We start from the raw sequence: 26,143 nt of genomic DNA, 5'->3' as shown, positions 1-26,143 counted from the left end.
AATCTATGGTTTAAAGCCCTAAAGGTTGGTTTAAACCCCTAATGTTTTACTAAATCTATGGTTTAAAGCCCTAAAGGTTGGTTTAAACCCGTAATGTTTTACTAAATCTATGGTTTAAAGCCCTAAAGGTTGGTTTAAACCCCTAATGTTGTACTAAATCTTTGGTTTAAACCCCTAAATGTTGGTTTAAACCCCTTATGTTGTACTAAATCTTTGGTTTAAACCCCTAAATGTTCGTTTAAACCCCTAATATTTTACTAAATTTATTGTTTAAAGTCTTATAGGTTGGTTTAAACCCCTAATTGTTTACTAAATCTATTTTTTAAAGCCCTAAAGGTTGGTTTAAATCCCCAATTTTGTACTAAATCTATGGTTTAAAGCCCTAAAGGTTGGTTTAAACCCCTAATGTGTTACTAAATCTATGGTTTAAAGTCCTAAATGTTGGTTTAAACCCCTAAGTTTTTACTAAATGTATGGTTTAAAGCCCTAAAGGTTGCTTTAAACCCCTAATTATTTACTAAATCTTTGGTTTAAAGGCCTAAAGGTTGGTTTAAACCCCTAAGTTTTTACTAAATGTATGGTTTAAAGCCCTAATGTGTTACTAAATCTATGGTTTAAAGCCCTAAAGGTTGGTTTAAAGCCCTAATGTGTAACTAAATGTATGGTTTAAAGCCCTAAAGGTTGGTTTAAACCCCTAATGTGTTACTAAATCTATGGTTTAAAGCCCTAAAGGTTGGTTTAAACCCCTAATGTGTTACTAAATCTATGGTTTAAAGCCCTAAATGTTGGTTTAAACCCCTAATGTGTTACTAAATCTATGGTTTAAAGTCCTAAAGGTTGGTTTAAACCCCTAATGTATTACTAAATCTATGGTTTAAAGCCCTAAAGGTTGGTTTAAACCCCTAATGTTTTACTAAATCTATGGTTTAAAGCCCTAAAGGTTGGTTTAAACCCCTTAATATTTGAGAAATCAGTTGGTTTAAAGCAGTTGTTAACTTTTTTTCACCACATTCTGTTTCAACAGGTCGAAATCTGATTTAGTGGATTTGATTCCATCTTTTCCCCCTAGTGATCATCTCATCAAACCATGGTAATGCCTCCGTTATTCTTTTAGGCCTTGTATTTTTTAAAATGTTGTATATATCTAATAATGGTTTGTTTTGCAGGCGTCTTATGCTACGTCGAGATGCTGCCCCTCTAAGTTTGACGAATTCTTCAGGTCCCTTGACTTGAGGAAAGCACATACCGATATGCTAGAGCGCGGCCCATTTGGGGCCTTGCTTAATTTGGAAGGTCTGAAATTGCACAAGGCAATTTTGACCGTCCTCGTGCGATGTTGGATACCCGAGTCAAGGGCATTTCAAATAGGTGGCATATTACTCCCCTTTGAGGTAAGGGATTTAGCATTGGCATTGGGCCTAAGCTTGGTAGGAGATAGAATACGAATAGACTGGGATTCGACAGAGGAGGTCGAAGGTTGGAGGTTTTCCGGTGCTTGGGCGAGATTTAGTGAGATTGCAGATGTTATAAGGGCGGAGTCGAGATCGGATGAGATTGCATCCGTCCACGCAACAGTGAGACATTTGTTACTGCTTCTGTGCTGCTGTGTTCTTTTTGCCCGAGCTGACCCTGTGGATCACAGGACAAAATCCTGCCTCTTCCCTTACTTAGGAGCAGAGGCCGTGGGAAGAATTGCTTGGGCATACCCTGTGTACGACTTCCTGGTAGACTCATTGGATTCATATTCGAAAAACGGGAAGACAGGATATATCACCGGATGCGCTATTGTGCTACAGGTGAAGAGTACATATATTATATACATGATTACTCTTTTGTAAGTTTGGTTTTTTCTTCTCTAAAGGTTGACTGTCTGTCTTCATTCCAGGTGTGGCTCTTTGAGCATACTACCTTGTGGGCACCTTCAGCACCAGATGCACATCCACGCCTATTAAAGTGGATCACAGGGATCGATACAAGGCGGACTGACCATGCAGCCTTTATCAGACAGATCCGTGATGGGAGGCTAAAGAAGACCCAGGTAAGACCTAGAGCGTCTGTACTCCCCTAGTACTCACTTCTTGTAACCGAGATTAACTATTTGATTTCAGGTTGTGAGGTGCCTACTACCTCTTCCTCGAGAAGAGGGCCTGCTATCTTTCACGGCAGATGAGGCTGATACTGTGATGGGAGAGGTAACGAAAATGACTCTCTTTCTTGCATAGGGTCGTTATATTCAAGTTATCTAAATTTTCTGTATTGTTGATACATTTATAAGAAAGAAGCTTCTGCGACCGCCCCAACAGTTGAGGAATGCCTCCAAGACATTCGGATTTTAGAGGAAGAAACGATAGCGTCTCTGAGTGATATGTTACGTAAGGTACTGAATTTTAAGTCTATATTCAATTACTATATAGTACATTCTCTGAGTGATATGTTAATAATTTTCCATTTCCACTTTTCAGAGGAGCATACCTTTTAAGGGGAGGACAGGGAGAAAAAGACATGTTGATAGGGAAGTGAAGGAAGACCATGTGTCTATAAGCAAGGCTGATTTTGATTTGTTAGTGGAGAGGGTTAGAGACCTTGAAAGGAGGTCAGTACGACATGAAAATGAAATAGCCGAGCTTAAGAGGATCATTGCCTCGAGTGGAATGGAGGCCGAATCACAGGATGAAGGAAAGGGGGAGATGATGGAAGGGGATGACGGAGGGGTGGCCGAATCGCAGGATGAAGGAAAGGGGGAGATGATGGGACGGGATGACGGAGGGGTGGTAGTCATCCCCAGCCACGATTCGTTGGAGGAGGAAATAAAACGGAATGTCATTTCCATCCCCGACAGTCCACTGAAACCTGTGGCAAAAGTGATTTGGAGTATTGAGAGAGGAGTGAGGCTGCGTTTGAGGAAAACTAAACCCTCTAAACATACTACTACGCCGTATATGGCTTTCGGGACTAAGAAGGTCAATGATAAAGCATTGCTGGTGGCAGACCCGCAATGCCATCGGTTGCTCCCAAAGCTTCTTGCGCTTCCCCCAAGGTAAATTGGATTTAAGCCCTTTTCCAAAACTATCATTTGTAAATCCTAAACTATCTAGCCTTTGTAAATCCTAAACTATCAGGTGTTTTGCAGCGAACGAGTTATACAGGTCAACGACGACTTCCTGTGTGCTGAGGACTTGGTTATCCTTAACAACCCCAATGAGTGGTTAAGTTCTCCGGTAAATAATTTGGTTATTTATGCTAAAGCTGAATTCTTTCACCATCGATATTTGTCTCAAATCTCTATATGTTATTTTATGTAGATTATGAATGTATACGCCGAATATCTAAACGTTCGGGACGAAAATAAAAGAAAGCCTGCAGAAAGAGCCTGTGTGGCCATTAGTACCTTCCTCTTTGTAAGAATAGATAGTTTTTCATTCCCAATCACAAGTTATTTTTTAGAGGTGGTTGTTCACAAGGTTTGAATTTGTTTTCGTCACTCCATTAACTTCTCTTGTATTATGTTTTTAGGATTGTCTAACTAACAAAGAGTACACTGGCGGAGATAGTCTTATGAAGTATGTGAAACGATTAAACGACTACCCGCCGGATACCCTAAAAAGAGTCTTATTCCCGCTGCATGTCCCTAACCATTGGATTCTCCTGGTCCTCGATATGGTGGATGAGAAGTTCTACATCTTCAACTCCTTGCGAGAGCAGATCTACTATAGAGATGTTCTACCATTGGTGAGTTCGCGTCCCACTTTCCTTCGTTATATTTCAATGTATATAAAATCCTTAGCTTGTATGGATTGTTTTATAGATACGATACCTTGAACGGCTATACATAAGTATGTGGGACTTCGATGTAAGCAAGTTTAGAGTGGTGGAAGTCGAGAAGAGGCCCTTACAACTCAACAGGTAATAAAGTTCACTTAAAATCAGTTTGGAAGTTTAAATTTATTGTGGAAGAGCGTGGTCGATGATGTGTTGTTGTTTTGCAGCAATGATTGCGGGCTGTTTGTGCTTAAGGAGATGGACTGCCTTGCACGTGACGTTCCGCCTGAGTTCAGTCAGGCAGATATAGCGCTGATGAGACGACAATTGTTTGAGGATTTCTTAGAAGGCCGGTGTGGCACGGTTCTGAACTTGTAGGAGTTCATGAACAGGCAGGCTTGGCGAGGTTGAATTCCATTTGAAATGTAGGTTTGTAAGAAAAAATATCCTTGTAATGTTTATATGTGGGTAAAGGCTCGGAAGAATTCGAAATCGTTTTTGATATCAACATTGTATTTGGTTTGTCTTTTTCTACCAACCAGCAGAAAATGCTGTTGTAAATAAGATAGGCTGTACACGGATATGTAAGTGGTACACATTCCAACACGAAAACATGTCATCTCTGTTGTTCTATATGTGGATCTTATCAAATACATGGATGATGGTTTTTACTCTATAAATTTGTTTTAGATTTTGAGATCCAATGTAAGCCGAAAGTTGATTACTTCAGTCGGTAATAAATTTGTGACCAATAATCAGTTTTGATCCCAGAATTCCGTGGCCAAAAAAAAATTCGTCGGAACCTTACTGCGGAATTCCGAAAAATGATTCGGAATTCCGACTTCGGAATTCCGAATTATTTCTCGGAATTCCGCAGTACCCATATCCCAAACGTCGACATTCGAGTTGCGTACTGCGGAATTCCGCGCTATTTGTCGCGGAATTCCGCATGTTTTTTTCGGAATTCCGAGTTTCGGAACAGGCGCGCATAAAGAGTGGACCGACTCGTTTTTCTCATTTTTGTTTCTCCCTTTTTCTCCTCCATCTCATTTTGTTTTTTATTTTTTTTCCCCTAAATTAGTTCCTCTTCTTCCTTACGAAACCCTACATTCCTCTCCTAAACCCTACCCACACCATTTTTCTTGAAACCCTTTCCTCTTTCTCTCATTTTTCGATCTTTTAGGTGTCCCTTCCTCTTCTTTTCCCCAATCTCTCCTCTCCATCCTACATGCAACCCGTTTTTCTTCCTTCTCCCCCCTTCTTTCGTCATATTCTTCCATTTAGGGCTTCAAATCCCTCTTTTTCTCTCTTTTCTTTCCTTCTCTTCAAACCCTAATTTTCCAACCATGCCTAGAACGAAAAATCCTAAGTTTGGCCGTTCCTCCGGCGGCCGAGACGATGAAGGACCATCAAGAAAGAGAGCCAAGGCTAAAGCTCCGCTTCGGGAAACTGAGTTTATTTCCGATTCATACTTCTCCTCCGCCCAAGCCAAGAAGACATGGCCAAAACTGGCTAATCGGGGCATCCTCACCGGCCGATTCATTGAGCCCGACGTTCTCCACCATTTCGACCTTCAAGCGCGATTTGATGCCGTTGGGTGGACCCAATTTCTTCATCTCAACGAGCTTGTCTACCCTCGGTTAGTTCGTCTTTTCTATACCAATCTCACTATCACTCCCTCTTACTTCGGAATTGAATCTCGTGTCAAGAACACCCCCATCAAACTCAATATTCATCAACTTGCTGAGATTCTCGCAATTAGTTCCGACGGCTTTGACCATTACTTTTGGCCAAGCAATGGAATCCATTCCCTCCCAGATCTTGATCACGACACTGTGTTTGGCCGAATTACGAAGCACTATCGGCCCAACATGCTTGTGCAAACTTCTCACCTCATACCCGTGGCCAAAATGCTTCATAACTTCATGTTCAACAACTTCACCCCACGCGGTGGCATGACCGATGCCATCCGACCCCTTGAGGCATACATCATATATTGCATCCTTGAGGGTCGCCGGCTTTGTCTACCATACATCATCTTTCGCTTCATGTTCCAGACTCTTTCTCGACATCGCGCCTCATTGCCGTATGGCATGCTCCTTACCTGTGTATTTCGCCACTTCGGTATCACTCTGGAGAGTGAGGCAACCGACACTCCCACCGCTCCTTTTGATGATCGGACCTTCCGGCGCATGGCACTTGCGAATCAAGAAGTTGCCGTTGACCCTGATGAAGAAGTTGCCGTAGACCCTGATGAAGAAGAAGACGAGGACGCTCCGGACACTGAGGCCCCTGCGGCGCCCTATGCCTCTTCGGATTTGTCTCAGGGTTTCGCAGCCATGCAGGAGGCCCTTGAGCGATCTATGACCACACAGTTTGAGCGGCTCACTACCCATGTTGACACAGAGATGTCTACGCGTTTCCAATCGCTCTCGACTCACGTTGACGCCCAGTTCTCTACCCTTTATCAGTACCTCACCGGTGGTCCGTCGAGTAAGCACCCGGGCAATTCCTCTTCTTATCCGCCACCACCTCCTCCAGACCAGTAGATGGATGCAGTTATTTGCTGATGGCTCAATTTTTTTGGTCCGACTCCTTTGCTATATTGTGAGTCTCTTTCTGGATGTTTTGGGCTGTATTAGCTTTATATTTCTACAGCTGCTATATGATGGTTGGATATTTTTGGAGCTTTATATTTCTACAGCTGCTATATGATGGTTGGATATTTTTGGAGCTTTATATAGCTTTATACTTTTTGACAGTGAGTGTGCTTGATCAAGGATACCCATTTTAGGCAGAACAAAACTTGCATTCATAATTGCCCCCATCTGCAAATGGCATGAAAGTAGCATCTAAAATTAAACCTGTGTTGCAAACTTCATTAATCAACCATTTTGTACGTACAAATTGAAGGCTGTACATTATAGGGTATCAAACAGTAAAATTTCTCAAAAATAGACTACACATAATTCTAGGCCATTCCCATATAACTTCATAATCTTCAGATGAATCCAAACTTCTGAATTGCGCAGTGCTTCATTGGTCCTTAGACCAGAAGTTTTCGATAAAGCATTAGATGACGACCCTCCAAACAGTTTCTATCAACGAAATCCAAGTCCCTTCAATTCAAATGATCCGAAAAATAGAACAAAAGAATCCTACTTAAAAGAACGGAGGCGGGCGGGATAGGACGGGCCTGCAATCAAATTTAGTAGAATAGTTTCAAGATGGGGCACGGATTGTATTGAGGATCATAATATAAGAGTAAACAGAAGTTCAAAAATTACATACCAATTTTCCATTGCTGCGGAAGGCCCGATTGTGACCACGTTTGGTTGAGGAGTTACGATGGGCGGATTCTTGCACGATCTCTTATTATGTCCAAGTTGACGGCAAATACCGCACTTATGGTGCACTCCTCTTTGCATCCCTCTCTCCGTTCTCACTTTTTTCGGTCGGCCTGGCTGTCGTCTTGATTTTGGCGGCAATACCAACGGCAAAGGATGGGTACACTCCGGCCATTGCGATCGGTCTAACGTGGGATAAATTGCTCCATCGTAAGTCCTCCGATACGTATCGGCATGATACCATTCCCCGCAGTAACTGTATGGGTCTCGTTGGTCCAGTCCCATGGCTGCTATTGCATGGGAGCACGGCATTCCCATCGTTTGAAACAAACGACACGTACATGTTTTCTTTTCTAAGTCCACCTGTGGAACCAGATCCGGGACGGGGCGGGAGGGGACGGGCCCCCGCGCGAGTCTCTCTAGATCGTCCACGTGAAGGAGAGCTCCGCCAAGGAACTCTCGAAAGAGTGCCCCTCACAGCATGAGCGGCGATGTAAAGTGAGATACCTCTCGATTCGGGGGACTAGCCCAGATTCGAGGCGTACCTTAAACAAAGAAGAGTCGCCATCCAAGGAAGTGGGCCCTGGATCCCATGCTGTGCTCTGTTGCAACGGATAACCAGAGATATAAAATAGGGTTCGTGCCTGATGACGAATGAGGAAGGGATTAGGCGCCCCCAATTCGCCCAAGTGCTAGCACCTGGTCTCTTATGCCATTTATTATTAATTTTGAAGAGTTTTGGGCGAAAATCATGCGAAATGAGAACGAATATCTCCGAGATAACGTCTAGCTAATCATGCATGTCTCGGAGATGAATAAGAAGCACACACAAAAGAAATGAAAGATATGTCGCCTAAGAATAGCTAGGTTGTGAGTGCCATGCCTAATTGGTGTCTAAGTTCTGGTGGACAAGCACATGCATGCTACAGCTAAAGGTATAGGATCTGTACATAAAAATAAGAAAACACAGCAAAACACACAACACAACACGACTCGACACATGACCCGACACGACAAACCCTAGACTCTAATGCAATACTTGACTCGGACCAGGATGGCCATCCATCCTAGCTGCACTACGTATCCCGGCCTCGGGAAGAATCAGAGCCAACGTAGTTCGGTGCCCTATTCTAAACTACGATGCCTAAAACTCTAGGACCGCTATCCTAGACTCGATCCACTAGACTCGACTGATGTTTAAAGCTTTTTGTGCGATTGCTTAAATTCAAGTGGATTGTAATTTTTAGGACTCTATATGCCCTAACTAATGCAAGTTGATTAGCCTTAAGCTAATGCAGGTGGGCCCTATATCCTATGTGTATCTAGGCTGTGCAACATAAAGAAAACCATGGGCTGACTATATGCTTCCTAGTCTAGCCATCGGTTCGACTAAGTGTCTGACCGATCGACTCGAGGCCTCCTAACTCTAGGGACACTCACACGACAGGACACACCACATCAATACAAATCAAGACCGACTCCTAACTCTAAAACACCCTAAATATCTAGGACAGACTCCTAACTCTAGGGGAAGATCTTTTTGAAAAGGTTTTGAAGTTTTTTGTATTTTTTGGAGGTTTTGAAGTTATGAAAAATGGTGAAAGTTGTGAGAAATATTTACAAAAAATGGTGACTGAAAATGGTGAAAGGGTGTAAAAATGGTGTCTAAAAATGGTGACTGAACTCAGGGTGCCAGCAGCACGCCTGAGCTGCCTACGTACCCCTCAGCTAGGGATCAAGCCATCCGTAGTTCGGACAGATTTTCCTAACTACACTCTACTGACTCGAGATTTTTGAGATTTTTGATTTTTCAGATGTTTTTGAATTTTTCGACACAAGAGGACAAAATCCTATCATCACAAGGGGAGGACAGACTCCTGATATCCCGCAAAGGTTGGACAGCATCCTATGCTTTGCGGGGGGATGAACAGAATAACAACTCTGCAAGGGTTGGACAGCATCCTATACCTTGCAGGAGTGAATAAAATCACGTGATTGGATGAGGGGATGGACAGAATCCTAACCCCTATGATGATAGGACAGACCCCTGAAAGACTGAAGGACTGACTCCTATGCTGAAGACTGACTCTGAAAGATGGAAGGACGGAATCCTAAACTCTCTATGACAGACTCTAAAAAAAAGAAGAAAACCACACAAACGGGCCCCACATCAGCGGGCCCCACATAAACGGGTCCCACACACAGCGGGCCCCACACGTCAGCGGGTCCCACACCAGCGGGTCCCACACCAGCGGGTCCCACACAGCGGGCCCCACACACAGCGGGCCCCACACACAGCGGGCCCCACACAGCAGCGGGCCCCACACAACAGCGGGCCCCACACAGCAGCGGGCCCCACACACAGCGGGTCCCACACACAGCGGGCCCCACACATCAGCGGGCCCCACACATCAGCGGGCCCCACACATCAGCGGGCCCCACACATCAGCAGGCCCCACACATCAGCGGGCCCCACACACAGCGGGCCCCACACATCAGCGGGCCCCACACATCAGCGGGTCCCATATCAGCAGGCCCCACACTCAGCGGGCCCCACACAGCAGCGGGCCCCACACATCAGCGGGTCCAACATCAGCGGGCCCCACACATCAGCGGGGTGTCTACAATCACAAGCAACTCAAGCCTCCAAATAAAACTCAAGAACAAAAACAAACATTCAAGAGAAACTACTTACATGGACTGCTAATCGAGTTTAAAAAAAATGATCAAAGCTCGGAAAGATTTGAAATCAGCAGCTTGATCCTCACTCCTTTCAGATTTGCAGACCTCGGATCTTGGCCGGAGATGGAATCATTGCAGGAGGTAGTAAAAATCGACGGAATCCGATGATACTGACCGAAGAAGGGAGAAATTTGCCGGAGATCCGCCGGATCTGAGACGCTTGTGGCGTAGATGGAGATGAAGAAGGTGACTGGTAATGAGAGATGTGCGATCGGATTCCGGCAAGGAATTCGCCGGAGAAGATGACTGGCCGGATCTCTCTCTCTGCCGATTTTCTTCTTTTTTTTTTCTTTTTTCCCCCTGGTTTTTCTCCTCTGCTCCCTTTTTTTCCACTGTCGATTTCCTTTTTTTTTTTTTGGTTTTTTTCCTTCGTTCTCCCCTCATGCGAGAGACCAGGGGGAGACACATCATGAGTCCGAGACTCATCATGAGTCTTCATGAGGGGAGAAAAATGAGGGTTTTTTTGTCCCCCTCATGTCCCCCCATTTCCTCCCCATTTTCTCATTTTTTCGTAAAAAAAAATAAAAACAATCATCACAAATGGCATCGGATGCCATAAAAAAAATAATAAAAAAAAAAAAAACATACTCATTACCGGCCATTTTAAAAACAAAGGAAATGATGACTGTCCTTATTCTCTCTTTGAATACAAGCGCATCCCACATTAGCGGGTCCCACACAAGCGGGTCCCACACCAGCGGGCCCCACACAAGCGAGTCCCACACAAACGGGTCCCACATCAGCGGGCCCCACATCAGCGGGCCCCACACAAGCGGGTCCCACACAAATGGGCCCCACACAAACGGGCCCCACATCAGCGGGTCCCACACAAAAGCGGGTCCCACACAAGCGGGCCCCACATTCCCTTTTGCTCGGATTAATTTCATTCATTTTCCGTCTGACCTCGGGATTTTATTCGAATATGCGGGTTTAGGGCCTTGTCAAAATGGGGTGTCTACAGATGCCCCTCTTTGGCAGAGTGTGCTTGTCGCGCGAATGTCAAAGCTGAACAGACAACACATTTTGACTGGCCCAAAATTTATTTTACAAAGATTGAACTCGTGGAGGGAACAGATGTCTCAGGGGTCTCACTCGAATTGGAGGGAAGGGATGCCTCAGGGGTTTTGAATGAAAAGGATTTTGATTATTGGCTTGATGCTCTCAAAGATGCTCTCAGAGAGACTTTCGTTTTAAAATTTCACATTCAACATGACTTAATATTAATTTGGTGAAATGCTGGACACATAACTCAGCATTCAAAACATATTGGTGAGATAGCCTCCCACCAGAGAAATAACTCGAGTAACACATCGGTCACACTCGAGTAACACATCGGTCACACAGGTATTCCTGACTCCGCGCTTGGGTGACGGCACACTGTGGAACGACGGACCATGACTTGACAACAAAATAACTAGAGAGAGTTGTTGTCCAGCTTTTCACCAAATTAGACAAGGAAGAACAACAGTTGAATGAAAATTTTGATCAGGGGTCCATGGTAATAAGCCATGAAGAGCCTTGCAGAAAACGAGGGTCCACGGTGGTGAACCGTGAAGAGCCAAGCAAACGGGAATCGAGGGTCCATGGTAGTAAGCCACGAAGAGCCTCGCGGAACGAAATTTATTTATATTTTTTTATTTTTAGGAAACTAGAAATCGAGGGTCCACGGCAACAAACCGCGAAGAGCCAAGCCATAATCCGGGGTCCGTGGTAATAAGCCACGAAGAACCTTGCAAGAAAGATATTGAGTGATTAATGGATTAGAAAAACTGAGAATCAAGGGTTCATAGCCATAAGCTATGAAGAGCCAAGAAGTAATCGAGGGTCCACGGTGACCAGCCGTGAAGAGCCACGCAATGAATCTAGGGTCCATGGCAAGAAACCATGAAGAGCCCAGCAGAAAGGAATTTAGGGTCCACGGCAATACTCCGTGAAGAGCCAAACATTGAATTTGGGGTCCATGACAATAAGCCATGAAGAGCCCAACATGCAGAAACAAATGATATGTAAAAGATATGAATGGAATGACTATGAATAGTGGGTCCATGATATTTCTGGAAGGACATATCACGAAGAGCCAATCGGGGAGCATGGGTCCATAGTATACCTGAATGGTAGACCATGAAGAGCCAAGAAGTAATCGAGGGTCCACGGCAACAAACCGTGAAGAGCCACGCAATGAATCTAAGGTCCATGGCAAGAAACCATGAAGAGCCCAGCAGAAAGGAATCAAGGGTCCACGGCAATACTCCGTGAAGAGCCAAACATTGAATTTGGGGTCCATGACAATAAGCCATGAAGAGCCCAACATGCAGAAACAAATGACATGTAAAAGATATGAATGGAATGACTATGAATAGTGGGTCCATGATATTTCTGGAAGGACATATCACGAAGAGCCAATCGGGGAGCATGGGTCCGTAGTATACCTGAATGGTAGACCATGAAGAGCCAAGAAGTAATCGAGGGTCCACGGCAACAAACCGTGAAGAGCCACGCAATGAATCTAAGGTCCATGGCAAGAAACCATGAAGAGCCCAGCAGAAAGGAATCAAGGGTCCACGGCAATACTCCGTGAAGAGCCAAACATTGAATTTGGGGTCCATGACAATAAGCCATGAAGAGCCCAACATGCAGAAACAAATGACATGTAAAAGATATGAATGGAATGACTATGAATAGTGGGTTCATGATATTTCTGGAAGGACATATCACGAAGAGCCAATCGGGGAGCATGGGTCCATAGTATACCTGAATGGTAGACCATGAAGAGCCAAGAAGTAATCGAGGGTCCACGGCAACAAACCGTGAAGAGCCACGCAATGAATCTAAGGTCCATGGCAAGAAACCATGAAGAGCCCAGCAGAAAGGAATCAAGGGTCCACGGCAATACTCCGTGAAGAGCCAAACATTGAATTTGGGGTCCATGACAATAAGCCATGAAGAGCCCAACATGCAGAAACAAATGACATGTAAAAGATATGAATGGAATGACTATGAATAGTGGGTCCATGATATTTCTGGAAGGACATATCACGAAGAGCCAATCGGGGAGCATGGGTCCGTAGTATACCTGAATGGTAGACCATGAAGAGCCAAGAAGTAATCGAGGGTCCACGACAACAAACCGTGAAGAGCCACGCAATGAATCTAAGGTCCATGGCAATAAGCCACGAAGAGCCTAGAATGAAATTTGGGGTCCATGACAATAAGCCACGAAGAGCCCAACAAGAATAACAAGTAATGGAGATGAATGAAATGAGCATGGAGAGCGGGTCCATGATATATCCTAAAGGACAGATCACGAAGAGCCATTCAGGGAGCAAGGGTCCATGATGTGCCTGCCTGACAAACCACGAAGAGCCTTGGAAGGACAGTGATATTGCTGAGAATTGATTGATTTCGAATGATGATTTTTTTTTTTTAGACTGATTGCCTCTTGCCGAGGAAATTGGGAGTATGAGTTCCTTGCTGAGAATTGGACTCAGATAACTTGCAGGGATTTGGATATTGACCATTTTTTCTGATTTTGCCGGGGATTGAAGGCTGCGCGAGCAAATTCTAGACTCCGCTTGGGAAACTGATTTTCTTAGGAAGTTGACCTTTCAGAGAGTGCACTTGTCTGAGAAGTTTGAAGTTTGGCTCGAGATATACTCGTACATCTCTTATCTCAAATTACTGAAGACATTGGCACTGATTGCCTTTTGTGCTTGATATCTTTTATGACGCAAGTCATAAAAGATGCCCTTAGTATATTGTGTTTCCATGACAGGAGTTTTAAGGAGGCAGGGCAATGATGGTTGAAGAAAAGATGCTTCGTTTCATGAAGGCTCGAGGATGCAAAGTTCTTTTGTATGGAGAGAATAGGACAATAACCATGATGGCTGAGTCTGGAAATCTCTTCTTTCGCATGGCTCACTTTTGGAGGCTTAAGGTCTTGGGTAGGTTTGAACAAGATGTCTCCCGCCCCTTCTGATACCTAAACCAGGATTTACTCTGAATTTTCTTCGCAATTTGGAGGACACGCTCCCATTCTTCTAGCACCCGACAGTTTGGACTTTGCAAGGAAAGGGAACACAAATATGAAGGAGGAATAGATTTCCAAGGACTCAATCAAAGAAGACTCTTATTGCTCGAAGGACTCGACTCGCTTTCGACTTCGCTCTTGGATCTGATGTGTTATTTTTTAAGGGTATGGCTTAGCCACTCTTAGAGTATTTCGAAGACCGTGTCAAGAGGCACCACTATCCTCTTTCGGTGTTTAGGTCATGGTTATTATCCCTTTTGGATTGCTCGGTTTCAATGCCCCAGTTTAGAGGAATGTTAAAGTAAGCTTGCTGGCACTACTTGGACCCCGAGATTTTACGCTGGTTGAAGGCTGTTTCTCCATCTCAATGATTCGCTTTTTTGTTGGAAGTCATTGCCATTGATCAGATTGCCTTTTCAGGTTTTCAATCTGACGGACCGCTTGCCCTAACTTTTGCCTGGTTCGCCCTTTCGGGTTTTCAATCCAGCGGGCCTGCTACCCTAACTTTTGCCTAAGCCGACTTTTCAGTTGTCAACTTAGCGGGTGAATGACCCTAAATTTTGCCTAGACTGCCCTCTCGGGTTTTCAGCCTAGCGGGTCTTCAGACTCCATCGTTTTTTTTTTTTGACTTTGAACCTCTGCTTGTTCATCAGAAGGACTTTCTAGGCGGGATTGGGTTCAAAAGGGTTGGATATTTCCTTTGGATTTCAAAGTTTCAACCGAACCTGGATTGGTCAGGTTGCCTAAGTACCCCAAAAATGGAGGATCAGGTCCGCGTAGTTTGCTGGGGTTTGGCACAGAATGATTTGGTTTTTAGCTCAAAGGTTGAAAGGGAATAATTTGACTTTTATTCCAAAGGTGGACCGAACCTGGATGGATCAGGTTGCCTACGTACCCTGTAGAAAGGGATCAGGTCAGACGTAGTTCGGGTCGAAATGCCCCTGGTTTGCGGGTGTTTGAAAAGAATGTTTGATTTTGTTGAGGCTCGAAGGTGTTCGCAAAAGGATTTTTTTTGAACTTGGGATTTTTGGCGTTTAAGGCTCAGGCGTCCAAGGATGGCCTTCTGATGTTTTGGCATACAAGCTTCTTGAATGGCTAAGGTTCAATGGCTTTGAACTTTTTTTTTTTTTTAGGAGTCTGGCGGCATTTCCTGGCAAGACTTCATCTGTACTGCGCAAACTTGACTGATTGAATTCCCACTTTGTCTTTGGGATCTTGCACTGATGCTCAGTATTCTAAGACTCAGGGTCTTCTCTATATGCTGAAGATGCTTTAAAACCGACTCAAATTCTCGGGATTCTGATATTTCTAAGGAGTTGACGTGGGGCATGCTCCCTTCTCCTTTCGTCTCTGGATTCTATCTTTCTTTTTTTGTTCATTTGAAATGCGGGAATGCCCTTACCCTTTGATTACTTTGACTTAGAATTCCATCGTAATGTATAGCCCAAGTATTCTTTTTGGGGTTCATGTTCTATGCTCATGACTTTGTTGTCCGAAAGTCTTCTCTCAATTTTTCATTAACTTCACTTGATATCTAGTATTCTTCGTTTGAAATTTTCGCTTTTTCGACCCGATGTCTGAAGCTGAGGGTGACTCACGTTGAACAGTGTCAAGACACGCTTCCGGTTTATCCTCATAGGACCAAGCAACACTTATTTGAACCCTCTAAATAGATTTATCGATTCTTTGCGCTCTTCGGGAGATTTTGCCAATCCTTATTTCCCGAGTTTCAGATTTCGATACCCCTATCCATGGTATCGATTTCATCTTCAAGTGGCTTTGCTCAACACTCTTCCTCTCGTTTGATCATCTTTCAAATCTCGAGGAGAATTTCATCGGCATCCTCGTCCGAGGAGGGTGTCTTAATTTGTTTATTAACATTAGATCCAAGAGTGAACATTTGCAAGAATATTGACGACACTGGAATCAAATGTTCATTGCATTGAATGTTTGAAGTACATACAATGATTTTTGACGCGCCACGATAGGCTCTCCATCAAATTCAACAAAAGATTGGACATTGGCTCACAATGAGAGAGACCAATAAACACAACATACCTAGAATTGATGTTGACATGGCTAGACTTACCAACTTTGACAGGAGGGTTGGTATACACACTTCAAAACAAATTTCAAAGATGAGACACTTTATCGGAGGCAACGGATTGGCGCTGAAGGTTCAAGGACAACGTGCCTTCATTAATGATGATAATGATTTGAGAGAGCAATCCTGGAGTTAGAATCTCAGAAGGGAGGGCCTCTCAAGTTTCTGTTGACCCAGCTCAAATTGTTCTTTAGCACCTGACAATGGCAAGGCTTTCTCTGGTATGATATTTTCAAGGAGTTCAAGCTCTGACATTTTTCTTTTCCCTTCCTAATCATTTTCCAGCCCAGAGGTGGTATAGGTAGAGGTGGTAAGATCTGTGAAGGGTTGAATGAGTTGAATGGTTCCCATGGTGGGTGAAAGAAGTGCAACACGGTTATGTGCAGGGTTCTCAGAAGCATTTGAGTTCGAGAAGACTGAGGGGATCCCCGTCTATCAGGTCATGGATGTCATCACCATCTCTCTCATTTCTCTCAAGACGAGACTTTCAGCATACTCAGCCATCTGGGCAATGTGAGAGGAAAAAGGTATAGCGGGCTAGACCAAGCGAGTTTAGAGATGAAAGCTTTTTGGGGTTGATGGTAGATGAGTGACTAAGACTCCTGTCATGGACATCATAAACACTAGGCTCAATGAGAATTAATCCCATAGCAATGTAATGTGCAAGTTGAGACAAAAGGTAGCGCCAACACATCCTTCCCTTGGATCAAAATCCGACAGCTTAACGGTTGTACATGAAGATGTAGTACGACAAGTACATGGTTTGTCAACAAGCCTAAAAGGATGATGACCACACTCAAGGTATTTGGAGAAAATTCGACAGCATAACGGCTATAGTAGGAGAGACTCAGCAACTAAACATGAAGAGTATGCCGTCATGGTCAAGATAAAGCAGGGCTCTCAGCAAGAACACACACTCCGGTAATGATGATGGCAAGATAGACTCATAATCGACATGCGGAGTGATCTGATCAGGATCGATCAAATGATCAGGCTCACGGAAAACAGATCATGACTAAAAGAGCCAAGAATCTTATGATAATCCACAGAATGGATAGATGGGGAAAAATTGATTAGATTAGAAGGAAACCTAACTAAGAAGCAAGCCCTAATCTAATAATAAATATATACATATATATACATCCTAACCAGGGGCACCAACCCTAGTCTAATCTAGCGGAGTCGAGAGAGTCTCGACTCATGACAGACAAGTGAGTGTACTAGGACTGCGTCTGTAGCCACATAAGGTGGGCTACAATAATCTATAGATAGGACATGGCTCCTAAACCTAGGCTCCAACATGTGTAAGCCACACATGTTCGTCCTTATATGAATGCAATATACTTATATAAACACGGGTACTTCCTAGTTGGGTTTCACTAGGTCAGTAAGTATATACATAATATATAAAACAAAGTAGGGCTCCGAACTCAATCTATCGGGTACTATGCGTATGAAACATACTTAATATGTATAACTCAAGTGCACCGAGTGTTATACATAGTATGCTTCATTGCTCATCGGCTGCTGTAAACACAAGTGCACCGAGTGTTTACGGCTGCAGCGCTGGCGCATAGCTTGGAAATAGATTCAACAGCACCATCAGGGTGTAATAACATCCCAGTCGGGCACGCATTGAATCTATCCCGTGGAGCCAATAAAAAAAACAATGAAAATCAAGAAATAAAAAATATGACAATGCCTACTGTGCAGTGTGTGAATCCCTTGTTTTAATTACGCACCTACTTGGTGCCCCTGGATTTCTAACGATAAAGTTCCCATTTAGCTTGATTTTGACCCAAATTTCTTCAAAATTAATAAAAATGGCATTTTTACAGAGTTAGGCAATGTTTCAAGAACTCCCCAGCAGAGTCGCCAGCCTGTGGAACCAGATCCGGGACGGGGCGGGAGGGGACGGGCCCCCGCGCGAGTCTCTCTAGATCGTCCACGTGAAGGAGAGCTCCGCCAAGGAACTCTCGAAAGAGTGCCCCTCACAGCATGAGCGGCGATGTAAAGTGAGATACCTCTCGATTCGGGGGACTAGCCCAGATTCGAGGCGTACCTTAAACAAAGAAGAGTCGCCATCCAAGGAAGTGGGCCCTGGATCCCATGCTGTGCTCTGTTGCAACGGATAACCAGAGATATAAAATAGGGTTCGTGCCTGATGACGAATGAGGAAGGGATTAGGCGCCCCCAATTCGCCCAAGTGCTAGCACCTGGTCTCTTATGCCATTTATTATTAATTTTGAAGAGTTTTGGGCGAAAATCATGCGAAATGAGAACGAATATCTCCGAGATAACGTCTAGCTAATCATGCATGTCTCGGAGATGAATAAGAAGCACACACAAAAGAAATGAAAGATATGTCGCCTAAGAATAGCTAGGTTGTGAGTGCCATGCCTAATTGGTGTCTAAGTTCTGGTGGACAAGCACATGCATGCTACAGCTAAAGGTATAGGATCTGTACATAAAAATAAGAAAACACAGCAAAACACACAACACAACACGACTCGACACATGACCCGACACGACAAACCCTAGACTCTAATGCAATACTTGACTCGGACCAGGATGGCCATCCATCCTAGCTGCACTACGTATCCCGGCCTCGGGAAGAATCAGAGCCAACGTAGTTCGGTGCCCTATTCTAAACTACGATGCCTAAAACTCTAGGACCGCTATCCTAGACTCGATCCACTAGACTCGACTGATGTTTAAAGCTTTTTGTGCGATTGCTTAAATTCAAGTGGATTGTAATTTTTAGGACTCTATATGCCCTAACTAATGCAAGTTGATTAGCCTTAAGCTAATGCAGGTGGGCCCTATATCCTATGTGTATCTAGGCTGTGCAACATAAAGAAAACCATGGGCTGACTATATGCTTCCTAGTCTAGCCATCGGTTCGACTAAGTGTCTGACCGATCGACTCGAGGCCTCCTAACTCTAGGGACACTCACACGACAGGACACACCACATCAATACAAATCAAGACCGACTCCTAACTCTAAAACACCCTAAATATCTAGGACAGACTCCTAACTCTAGGGGAAGATCTTTTTGAAAAGGTTTTGAAGTTTTTTGTATTTTTTGGAGGTTTTGAAGTTATGAAAAATGGTGAAAGTTGTGAGAAATATTTACAAAAAATGGTGACTGAAAATGGTGAAAGGGTGTAAAAATGGTGTCTAAAAATGGTGACTGAACTCAGGGTGCCAGCAGCACGCCTGAGCTGCCTACGTACCCCTCAGCTAGGGATCAAGCCATCCGTAGTTCGGACAGATTTTCCTAACTACACTCTACTGACTCGAGATTTTTGAGATTTTTGATTTTTCAGATGTTTTTGAATTTTTCGACACAAGAGGACAAAATCCTATCATCACAAGGGGAGGACAGACTCCTGATATCCCGCAAAGGTTGGACAGCATCCTATGCTTTGCGGGGGGGATGAACAGAATAACAACTCTGCAAGGGTTGGACAGCATCCTATACCTTGCAGGAGTGAATAAAATCACGTGATTGGATGAGGGGATGGACAGAATCCTAACCCCTATGATGATAGGACAGACCCCTGAAAGACTGAAGGACTGACTCCTATGCTGAAGACTGACTCTGAAAGATGGAAGGACGGAATCCTAAACTCTCTATGACAGACTCTAAAAAAAAGAAGAAAACCACACAAACGGGCCCCACATCAGCGGGCCCCACATAAACGGGTCCCACACACAGCGGGCCCCACACGTCAGCGGGTCCCACACCAGCGGGTCCCACACCAGCGGGTCCCACACAGCGGGCCCCACACACAGCGGGCCCCACACAGCGGGCCCCACACAGCAGCGGGCCCCACACAACAGCGGGCCCCACACAGCAGCGGGCCCCACACACAGCGGGTCCCACACACAGCGGGCCCCACACATCAGCGGGCCCCACACATCAGCGGGCCCCACACATCAGCGGGCCCCACACACAGCGGGCCCCACACATCAGCGGGCCCCACACATCAGCGGGCCCCACACATCAGCGGGTCCCATATCAGCGGGCCCCACACTCAGCGGGCCCCACACATCAGCGGGTCCCACACATCAGCGGGTCCAACATCAGCGGGCCCCACACATCAGCGGGGTGTCTACAATCACAAGCAACTCAAGCCTCCAAATAAAACTCAAGAACAAAAACAAACATTCAAGAGAAACTACTTACATGGACTGCTAATCGAGTTTAAAAAAAATGATCAAAGCTCGGAAAGATTTGAAATCAGCAGCTTGATCCTCACTCCTTTCAGATTTGCAGACCTCGGATCTTGGCCGGAGATGGAATCATTGCAGGAGGTAGTAAAAATCGACGGAATCCGATGATACTGACCGAAGAAGGGAGAAATTTGCCGGAGATCCGCCGGATCTGAGACGCTTGTGGCGTAGATGGAGATGAAGAAGGTGACTGGTAATGAGAGATGTGCGATCGGATTCCGGCAAGGAATTCGCCGGAGAAGATGACTGGCCGGATCTCTCTCTCTGCCGATTTTCTTCTTTTTTTTTTTCTTTTTTCCCCCTGGTTTTTCTCCTCTGCTCCCTTTTTTTCCACTGTCGATTTCCTTTTTTTTTTTTGGTTTTTTTCCTTCGTTCTCCCCTCATGCGAGAGACCAGGGGGAGACACATCATGAGTCCGAGACTCATCATGAGTCTTCATGAGGGGAGAAAAATGAGGGTTTTTTTGTCCCCCTCATGTCCCCCCATTTCCTCCCCATTTTCTCATTTTTTCGTAAAAAAAAATAAAAACAATCATCACAAATGGCATCGGATGCCATAAAAAAAATAATAATAAAAAAAAAAACATACTCATTACCGGCCATTTTAAAAACAAAGGAAATGATGACTGTCCTTATTCTCTCTTTGAATACAAGCGCATCCCACATTAGCGGGTCCCACACAAGCGGGTCCCACACCAGCGGGCCCCACACAAGCGAGTCCCACACAAACGGGTCCCACATCAGCGGGCCCCACATCAGCGGGCCCCACACAAGCGGGTCCCACACAAATGGGCCCCACACAAACGGGCCCCACATCAGCGGGTCCCACACAAAAGCGGGTCCCACACAAGCGGGCCCCACATTCCCTTTTGCTCGGATTAATTTCATTCATTTTCCGTCTGACCTCGGGATTTTATTCGAATATGCGGGTTTAGGGCCTTGTCAAAATGGGGTGTCTACACCACCTCATCAACGTGGTACTTGGACTTCACCTCATATACGGTCCAACCACACTGGTGCGCCATATAAGCACCTGCTAGAATACATTGTTCGGCCAACCAGTCTTCCGCGTTTGGGGTCAAACGAGTCGTCCACTTCGTACCTGCCTTCTGACGGTACTGAAAGAAGTCAGATAGTTTCCATCTTGTCTGTTCCACAAGTGCTGCAATAGGCAGCTCCCTTGCGCCCTTTAAAAGTGCATTGAAGCTCTCAGCCGCGTTAGTTGTCAGCACGTTATATCTACAACCTTCAAAATAAGAGCTGGCCCAATTTTGTTTAGGAATCTCCGATATCCATTTCTCTGCACTTTTACTCATGGTTTTAATACTCTCCATCGCATCCTTAAAAACACCCTCCCTTAGGGAATATGCAGCATTTATAAAAAGTTTCCGCAGATCTTCACTCTTAAATTTTCCATGGAAGTTGGCACTGAGGTGGTGGATGCAATAGAAATGGTACGACCCTGGGAGAGCTTCCGCTACGGCTCTAGGCAACCCCTTCATCCGGTCAGACCCAATCGTGATGACATCTCGTCCTGCCGAAATGAAATTCTGACGGAACAAATGCAAAAACCATACCCAGCTTTCATACGTCTCGGCCTCGACTACTGCAAGTGCCAGCGGGAATAACCCATTGTTGCCATCTATCGCAGTTGCGGCTAGTAGAGTCCCCATGTACTTCCCCCGCAGATGGGTCCCATCAATTAGGGCGAGGGGCCTAACTGTTCGATTGAACGCACTAATGCTAGGGCCAAATGACCAAAAGAAACGCCCAAATGTATCATCCCCTCTTGGCCGCAGGTCTCGAGTTCGGCACAACTGCACTACTGTGCCAGGATTCCTTCTTACCAACTCATCAGCATATGCAGGCAGGATGCGATATGACGCTTCGGCATTCCCACACATAATTTCCTGTATGATCATCTTTGCCATGTGGGCTTTTCGATACGACATTGTTATACTCCAGTGGGCCTTGATGTACCGTCTTATCATAGGAGCCCTAACATCTTCTGGGCTTTCGAATAAGGCTAGAGAGCACTCAGCAGCCCACTTTGCTGTGGCCATGGGATGATCGTTCCCTTTCATTGTGCTTGAGCATGTGTGCTGAGGGATAAATGTTTTTACCTTAACATAATATGTATAAGTGGTCCCTGTGATACGCCATGGGCATGTACGATCCTTGCATCTAACGCCGTACTTTGTGGGATTTGTCTCTTGTGGGACAAACACAAACCGATGCCGGATTGCGTACTCTGTGACTTTCTTCTGAAAGACTTTAAGATTTGGGAAGATTGCCCCGACCGTGAAATCCTCAGGTCCCACGATCACATTTACTTCATCACCCCCTACAACCATTTCATCCGCTTCCATCGGCTGCCTTATATTGGTATTTCCCAAAGCATCGCCTACATAATTACTAGGTTCATCCTCCTCCTCATGACCCAATTCATCATCGTGACCGAAGTCCTCTTCATCATAACGGAATTCCTCTTCATCATAACCGAAGTCGTCTTCATCATAACCGAAGTCCTCTTCATCGTCGTCATTACTGCCATCGTTCGGTCGAACCAAATCAATATCATGAATATCACCTCCAAAATCCCTACAGAAGTCCCAATCGTTTATGCCTGGTTGGCTTTTCTCAAAGTCGGTCTCAATCGCGCCGGTCTCATTCAAAGTGGGATCTTCAAAATCCTGATTCAAGTCCACTTCATACCTGCAGATCGGTAGCCAATTAAAGTTAAAGTAATTGATGATCCAATGAAAGGAATGAATATTAATCGCACCCAACGTTCAATACTATAATTTACCGATGTATGGTATGAATACCGCCAAGCGTTCTTTTCTCTTTTCGACCAACGGCCGTTACAATCGGTGATGCAGAAACCACGGGGACAGTACTAATATTCGGCCTCGAAGCCTCTGCAAATGAGGAAGGAATCGTAGGCTCCGGAGAATTGTTCCCTCCGAATCTGAACTCTTTAGTTACATATAGGCTCACAGTGTTAATGACCGTACTATCAAAGAGCATCATTACTAGATCAAGGTCGTTGTCATCTCGAATATCATATAAGATGATATGAGATGAGTCGAAAACATATCGACACTTTATAAATAGAGAAACGTCACTTCTATTGGTCCCAATTTTCCTATGAATTAGATTCTCAAAATCTCTATATTTTGCTCTCCGACCAACAATAAGAGGCAACATCTTGCCGCCCACGTATTCAAATGATAGCACATCCTTTAGAGTGCCGTCGATGTGTAAGACAAAAGAAGCCCTTCGTTCCTCTCTCCTGTAAAGACAAAATTAAACACTTATTAGAAGTTGTTTAATGCAATTTAAATGTGCTAAAAATGGAAATAGAGGAGAATGGAAAGGGAACTACATACCTTTTCATGGAAGGGAGGTTAGTATTGGTGCAATGCAATAGAATGATACTTTGGAGTGAACCAGTCGAATGGTGGTTTATGCCCCTACAAAGGAAGCAATGGAATGGGGTGTAAACAAATAATGTGTGAGGAATTATTGATTTAAACCATTCATATTTGAAAAATGAGGGGTTTTCTCAACTGAGTTCTAAATTATTAGGCGTGTAAACCAATGATATCCCACACATTATTGGTTTAAACAATTGATTGTTCAAACTTTAGGGTTGTAAACCAATAATCTGTGAGAAATTATTGATTTAAACCATTGATATTTGAAAATTTAGAGGTTTTCTCAACTGAGTTATAAAATATTAATGGTTTAAACGAATGATATCTCACACATTATTGGTTTAAACAATTGATTGTTCAAATTTTAGGGTTGTAAACCAACAATCTGTGAGAAATTATTGATTTAAACCATTGATATTTGAAAATTTAGAGGTTTTCTCAACTGTGTTATAAAATATTAGTGGTTTAAACCAATGATATCCCACACATTATTGGTTTAAACAATTGATTGTTCAAACTTTAGGGTTGTAAAGCAATAATCTGTGAGAAATTATTGATTTAAACCATTGATATTTGAAAAATTAGAGGTTTTCTCAACTGTGTTATAAAATATTAGTGGTTTAAACCAATGATATCTCACACATTATTGGTTTAAACAATTGATTGTTCAAATAATCTGTGACAAATTATTTCAAAAATTAGCTGTTTTCTCAACTGAGTTGTAAAATATTAGGTGTTTAAACCAATGATATCTCAACTTTTTACAAACTGTAGGTTTAAACCATTGATTTTGCAGAAATTACGAATTTTCCAATTGATTTTCTACAAAATTGTGGTTTAAACCATGCAGATTATGGGTTTCAAAATATACTTCTGACAAACTATTGCTTTAAACCATCTCTTAAACCATTGATCTTTGAAAAATGAGAAAATATATTAAGGGTTTTTAAAAAACGATTTTTCACAAATATTGATTTAAACCATTTTTTCCAAAACTCTATTGGGTTTTACCTATTGATCTTTGACAAAAGAGAAGGAGAAAGTCACGGTGAGGCCATTTCCGAAAAAAAAAAACCCATCTCAAAAAAATAAACTCACAGTCAGAGGGGTACCAGCCTCTTTTGTGCCGGTGGCGGGGAGAGAGAGGACCGGCGAGAGAGGTAGAGAAGACCGGCGAGAAGACCGCCGGAGAAGACCGCCGGAGAGGGAGAGAGAGGTGGGTGGGTAAAGTGCTTTGCTTTTCTGAATTTGTAATTTTCAACAGCTGAAAGTAATCATCATAGTTCTCAGTTGATTTGATAGGGGAGAGAGAGGGAGAGAGAGAGGGGGAGAGGGAGAGAGAAGAAAAACGTATGTAAGGAAGGGTATTCTCGTTAAAGTCACTCAATATTAGTCATTTTCAAATCTCCCCTCTGGACACGTCATTATCATAATAAAGGCCTTTTTTTTGGTCATTTTCTCATATATATATTCTGTTGCCCTTTTCAAAAAAAAAAAAAAACAATTACAAAAGGTTTAACAAACTGCACGAGTGTTATTATCAAAGCATAGAGGGTGGATATCATTTCTCTTTATATTATCTATTAACGCTAACTCACCTCCCAAATAAAAATATAAAATTTTAGAAGCACATAGGAGAGGGGTCACATCGAATGGTCACCACACGTACAAATATGGATGACATAAATCTCTACTAAAAAATCAATAAATACAAATTCTGATTTCTTCGGGCCATTAGTGATTAGTATGCCAAAACATATGTGGACCCCATGAAAGCCGTGGGATATGGATCATCACTCTTCTTTTCTTCCAAAAGAATAAGAGCTTTTTATAATGACACCCTTTATGACTCTCCTGATTAGCGCTATACATAGATTTTTTACCACATGTGTGATATTATACGCGATCTTATCCGTTGAATGATTCTGGGCCCTTGATTGGTACTCCATTGTTTCAATATTGGCACTCCACTTGATATCATAACGGATGGACCCATTACCATGCCTACGGTAATCTGGTCCATTGATTTTATTGAAAATCACAAAGCCAGCCTATCGCCTTTGGTCCCATTCAAATCGGATGATTCTAGACCTTGGATCAAACACAATAAAAAAGACATCCCTTAAGATTGACTTTGAGCCGTTGATTTTTTGCAACCGTCCAGATCAAGCACGATAATAATAATAAAAAAAGATATAATTTAGGATGACTTTAAGCCATTGATATTTTGCAACTCCCAATCTTAGAGAATTAGATCACCGTCCAGAACCAAATCTGGACCCACTTTATCGCCCCGTGATCAAGGGCCCCGATCCCAAATCATACCTGCCACGTGTGCATTGGCTAATGATTATTTTCTTTTATCACGACAAGATCGTCTTGCTATTCTAGCCTATCCCCTTATCTACTGTAGTGTCATTATCAAAACGACGGAGTGCGACTATCATTATTCCCTCTTGTGTTTTTTCAAAAAAAAACGAAAAG

At 43.7% G+C, this 26,143-nt stretch overlaps 2 protein-coding genes across 2 annotated transcripts; one reads left to right on the top strand and one right to left on the bottom strand.

Annotated features, from left to right (window-relative positions):
- The first annotated feature begins 919 nt into the window (after positions 1–919).
- On the top strand, positions 920–4,452 carry LOC143875662 (uncharacterized). Its single transcript, XM_077377268.1, has 11 exons — positions 920–1,090; positions 1,167–1,796; positions 1,886–2,038; positions 2,109–2,192; positions 2,276–2,377; positions 2,463–3,037; positions 3,131–3,218; positions 3,303–3,398; positions 3,514–3,729; positions 3,806–3,903; positions 3,987–4,452. Exons 1-11 carry the CDS (start codon positions 1,088–1,090, stop codon positions 4,135–4,137), a joined length of 2,196 nt encoding a protein of 731 aa, XP_077233383.1. The 5' UTR covers positions 920–1,087; the 3' UTR covers positions 4,138–4,452.
- A 16,723-nt stretch (positions 4,453–21,175) lies between these two features.
- LOC143875661 (uncharacterized) lies at positions 21,176–23,608 on the bottom strand. Its single transcript, XM_077377267.1, has one exon. The coding sequence runs from the start codon at positions 22,586–22,588 to the stop codon at positions 21,176–21,178; it is 1,413 nt and encodes a 470-aa protein (XP_077233382.1). The 5' UTR covers positions 22,589–23,608.
- Between the last annotated feature and the right edge of the window lie 2,535 nt (positions 23,609–26,143).

Source organism: Tasmannia lanceolata, unplaced genomic scaffold, assembly GCF_043159265.1.
Source record: "Tasmannia lanceolata isolate RefF3 unplaced genomic scaffold, GAP_Taslan_0.1 ptg000004l, whole genome shotgun sequence".
In the NCBI taxonomy this organism is placed as follows: Eukaryota; Viridiplantae; Streptophyta; class Magnoliopsida; order Canellales; family Winteraceae; genus Tasmannia; species Tasmannia lanceolata.
This window is presented reverse-complemented; position numbering and strand designations above follow the sequence as displayed.

What these genes read in the sequence shown, in the direction of transcription:
- LOC143875662 (XM_077377268.1), top strand. An exon ending in CCATTAGTACCTTCCTCTTT is followed by an intron (nt 3,399 to 3,513) that starts GTAAGAATAGAT and finishes TTATGTTTTTAG; the next exon opens with GATTGTCTAACTAACAAAGA. An exon ending in ATAGAGATGTTCTACCATTG is followed by an intron (nt 3,730 to 3,805) that starts GTGAGTTCGCGT and finishes ATTGTTTTATAG; the next exon opens with ATACGATACCTTGAACGGCT.
- LOC143875661 (XM_077377267.1), bottom strand. Translation starts at nt 22,588, where the DNA reads ATGGAAGCGGATGAAATGGTTGTAGGGGGTGATGAAGTAAATGTGATC.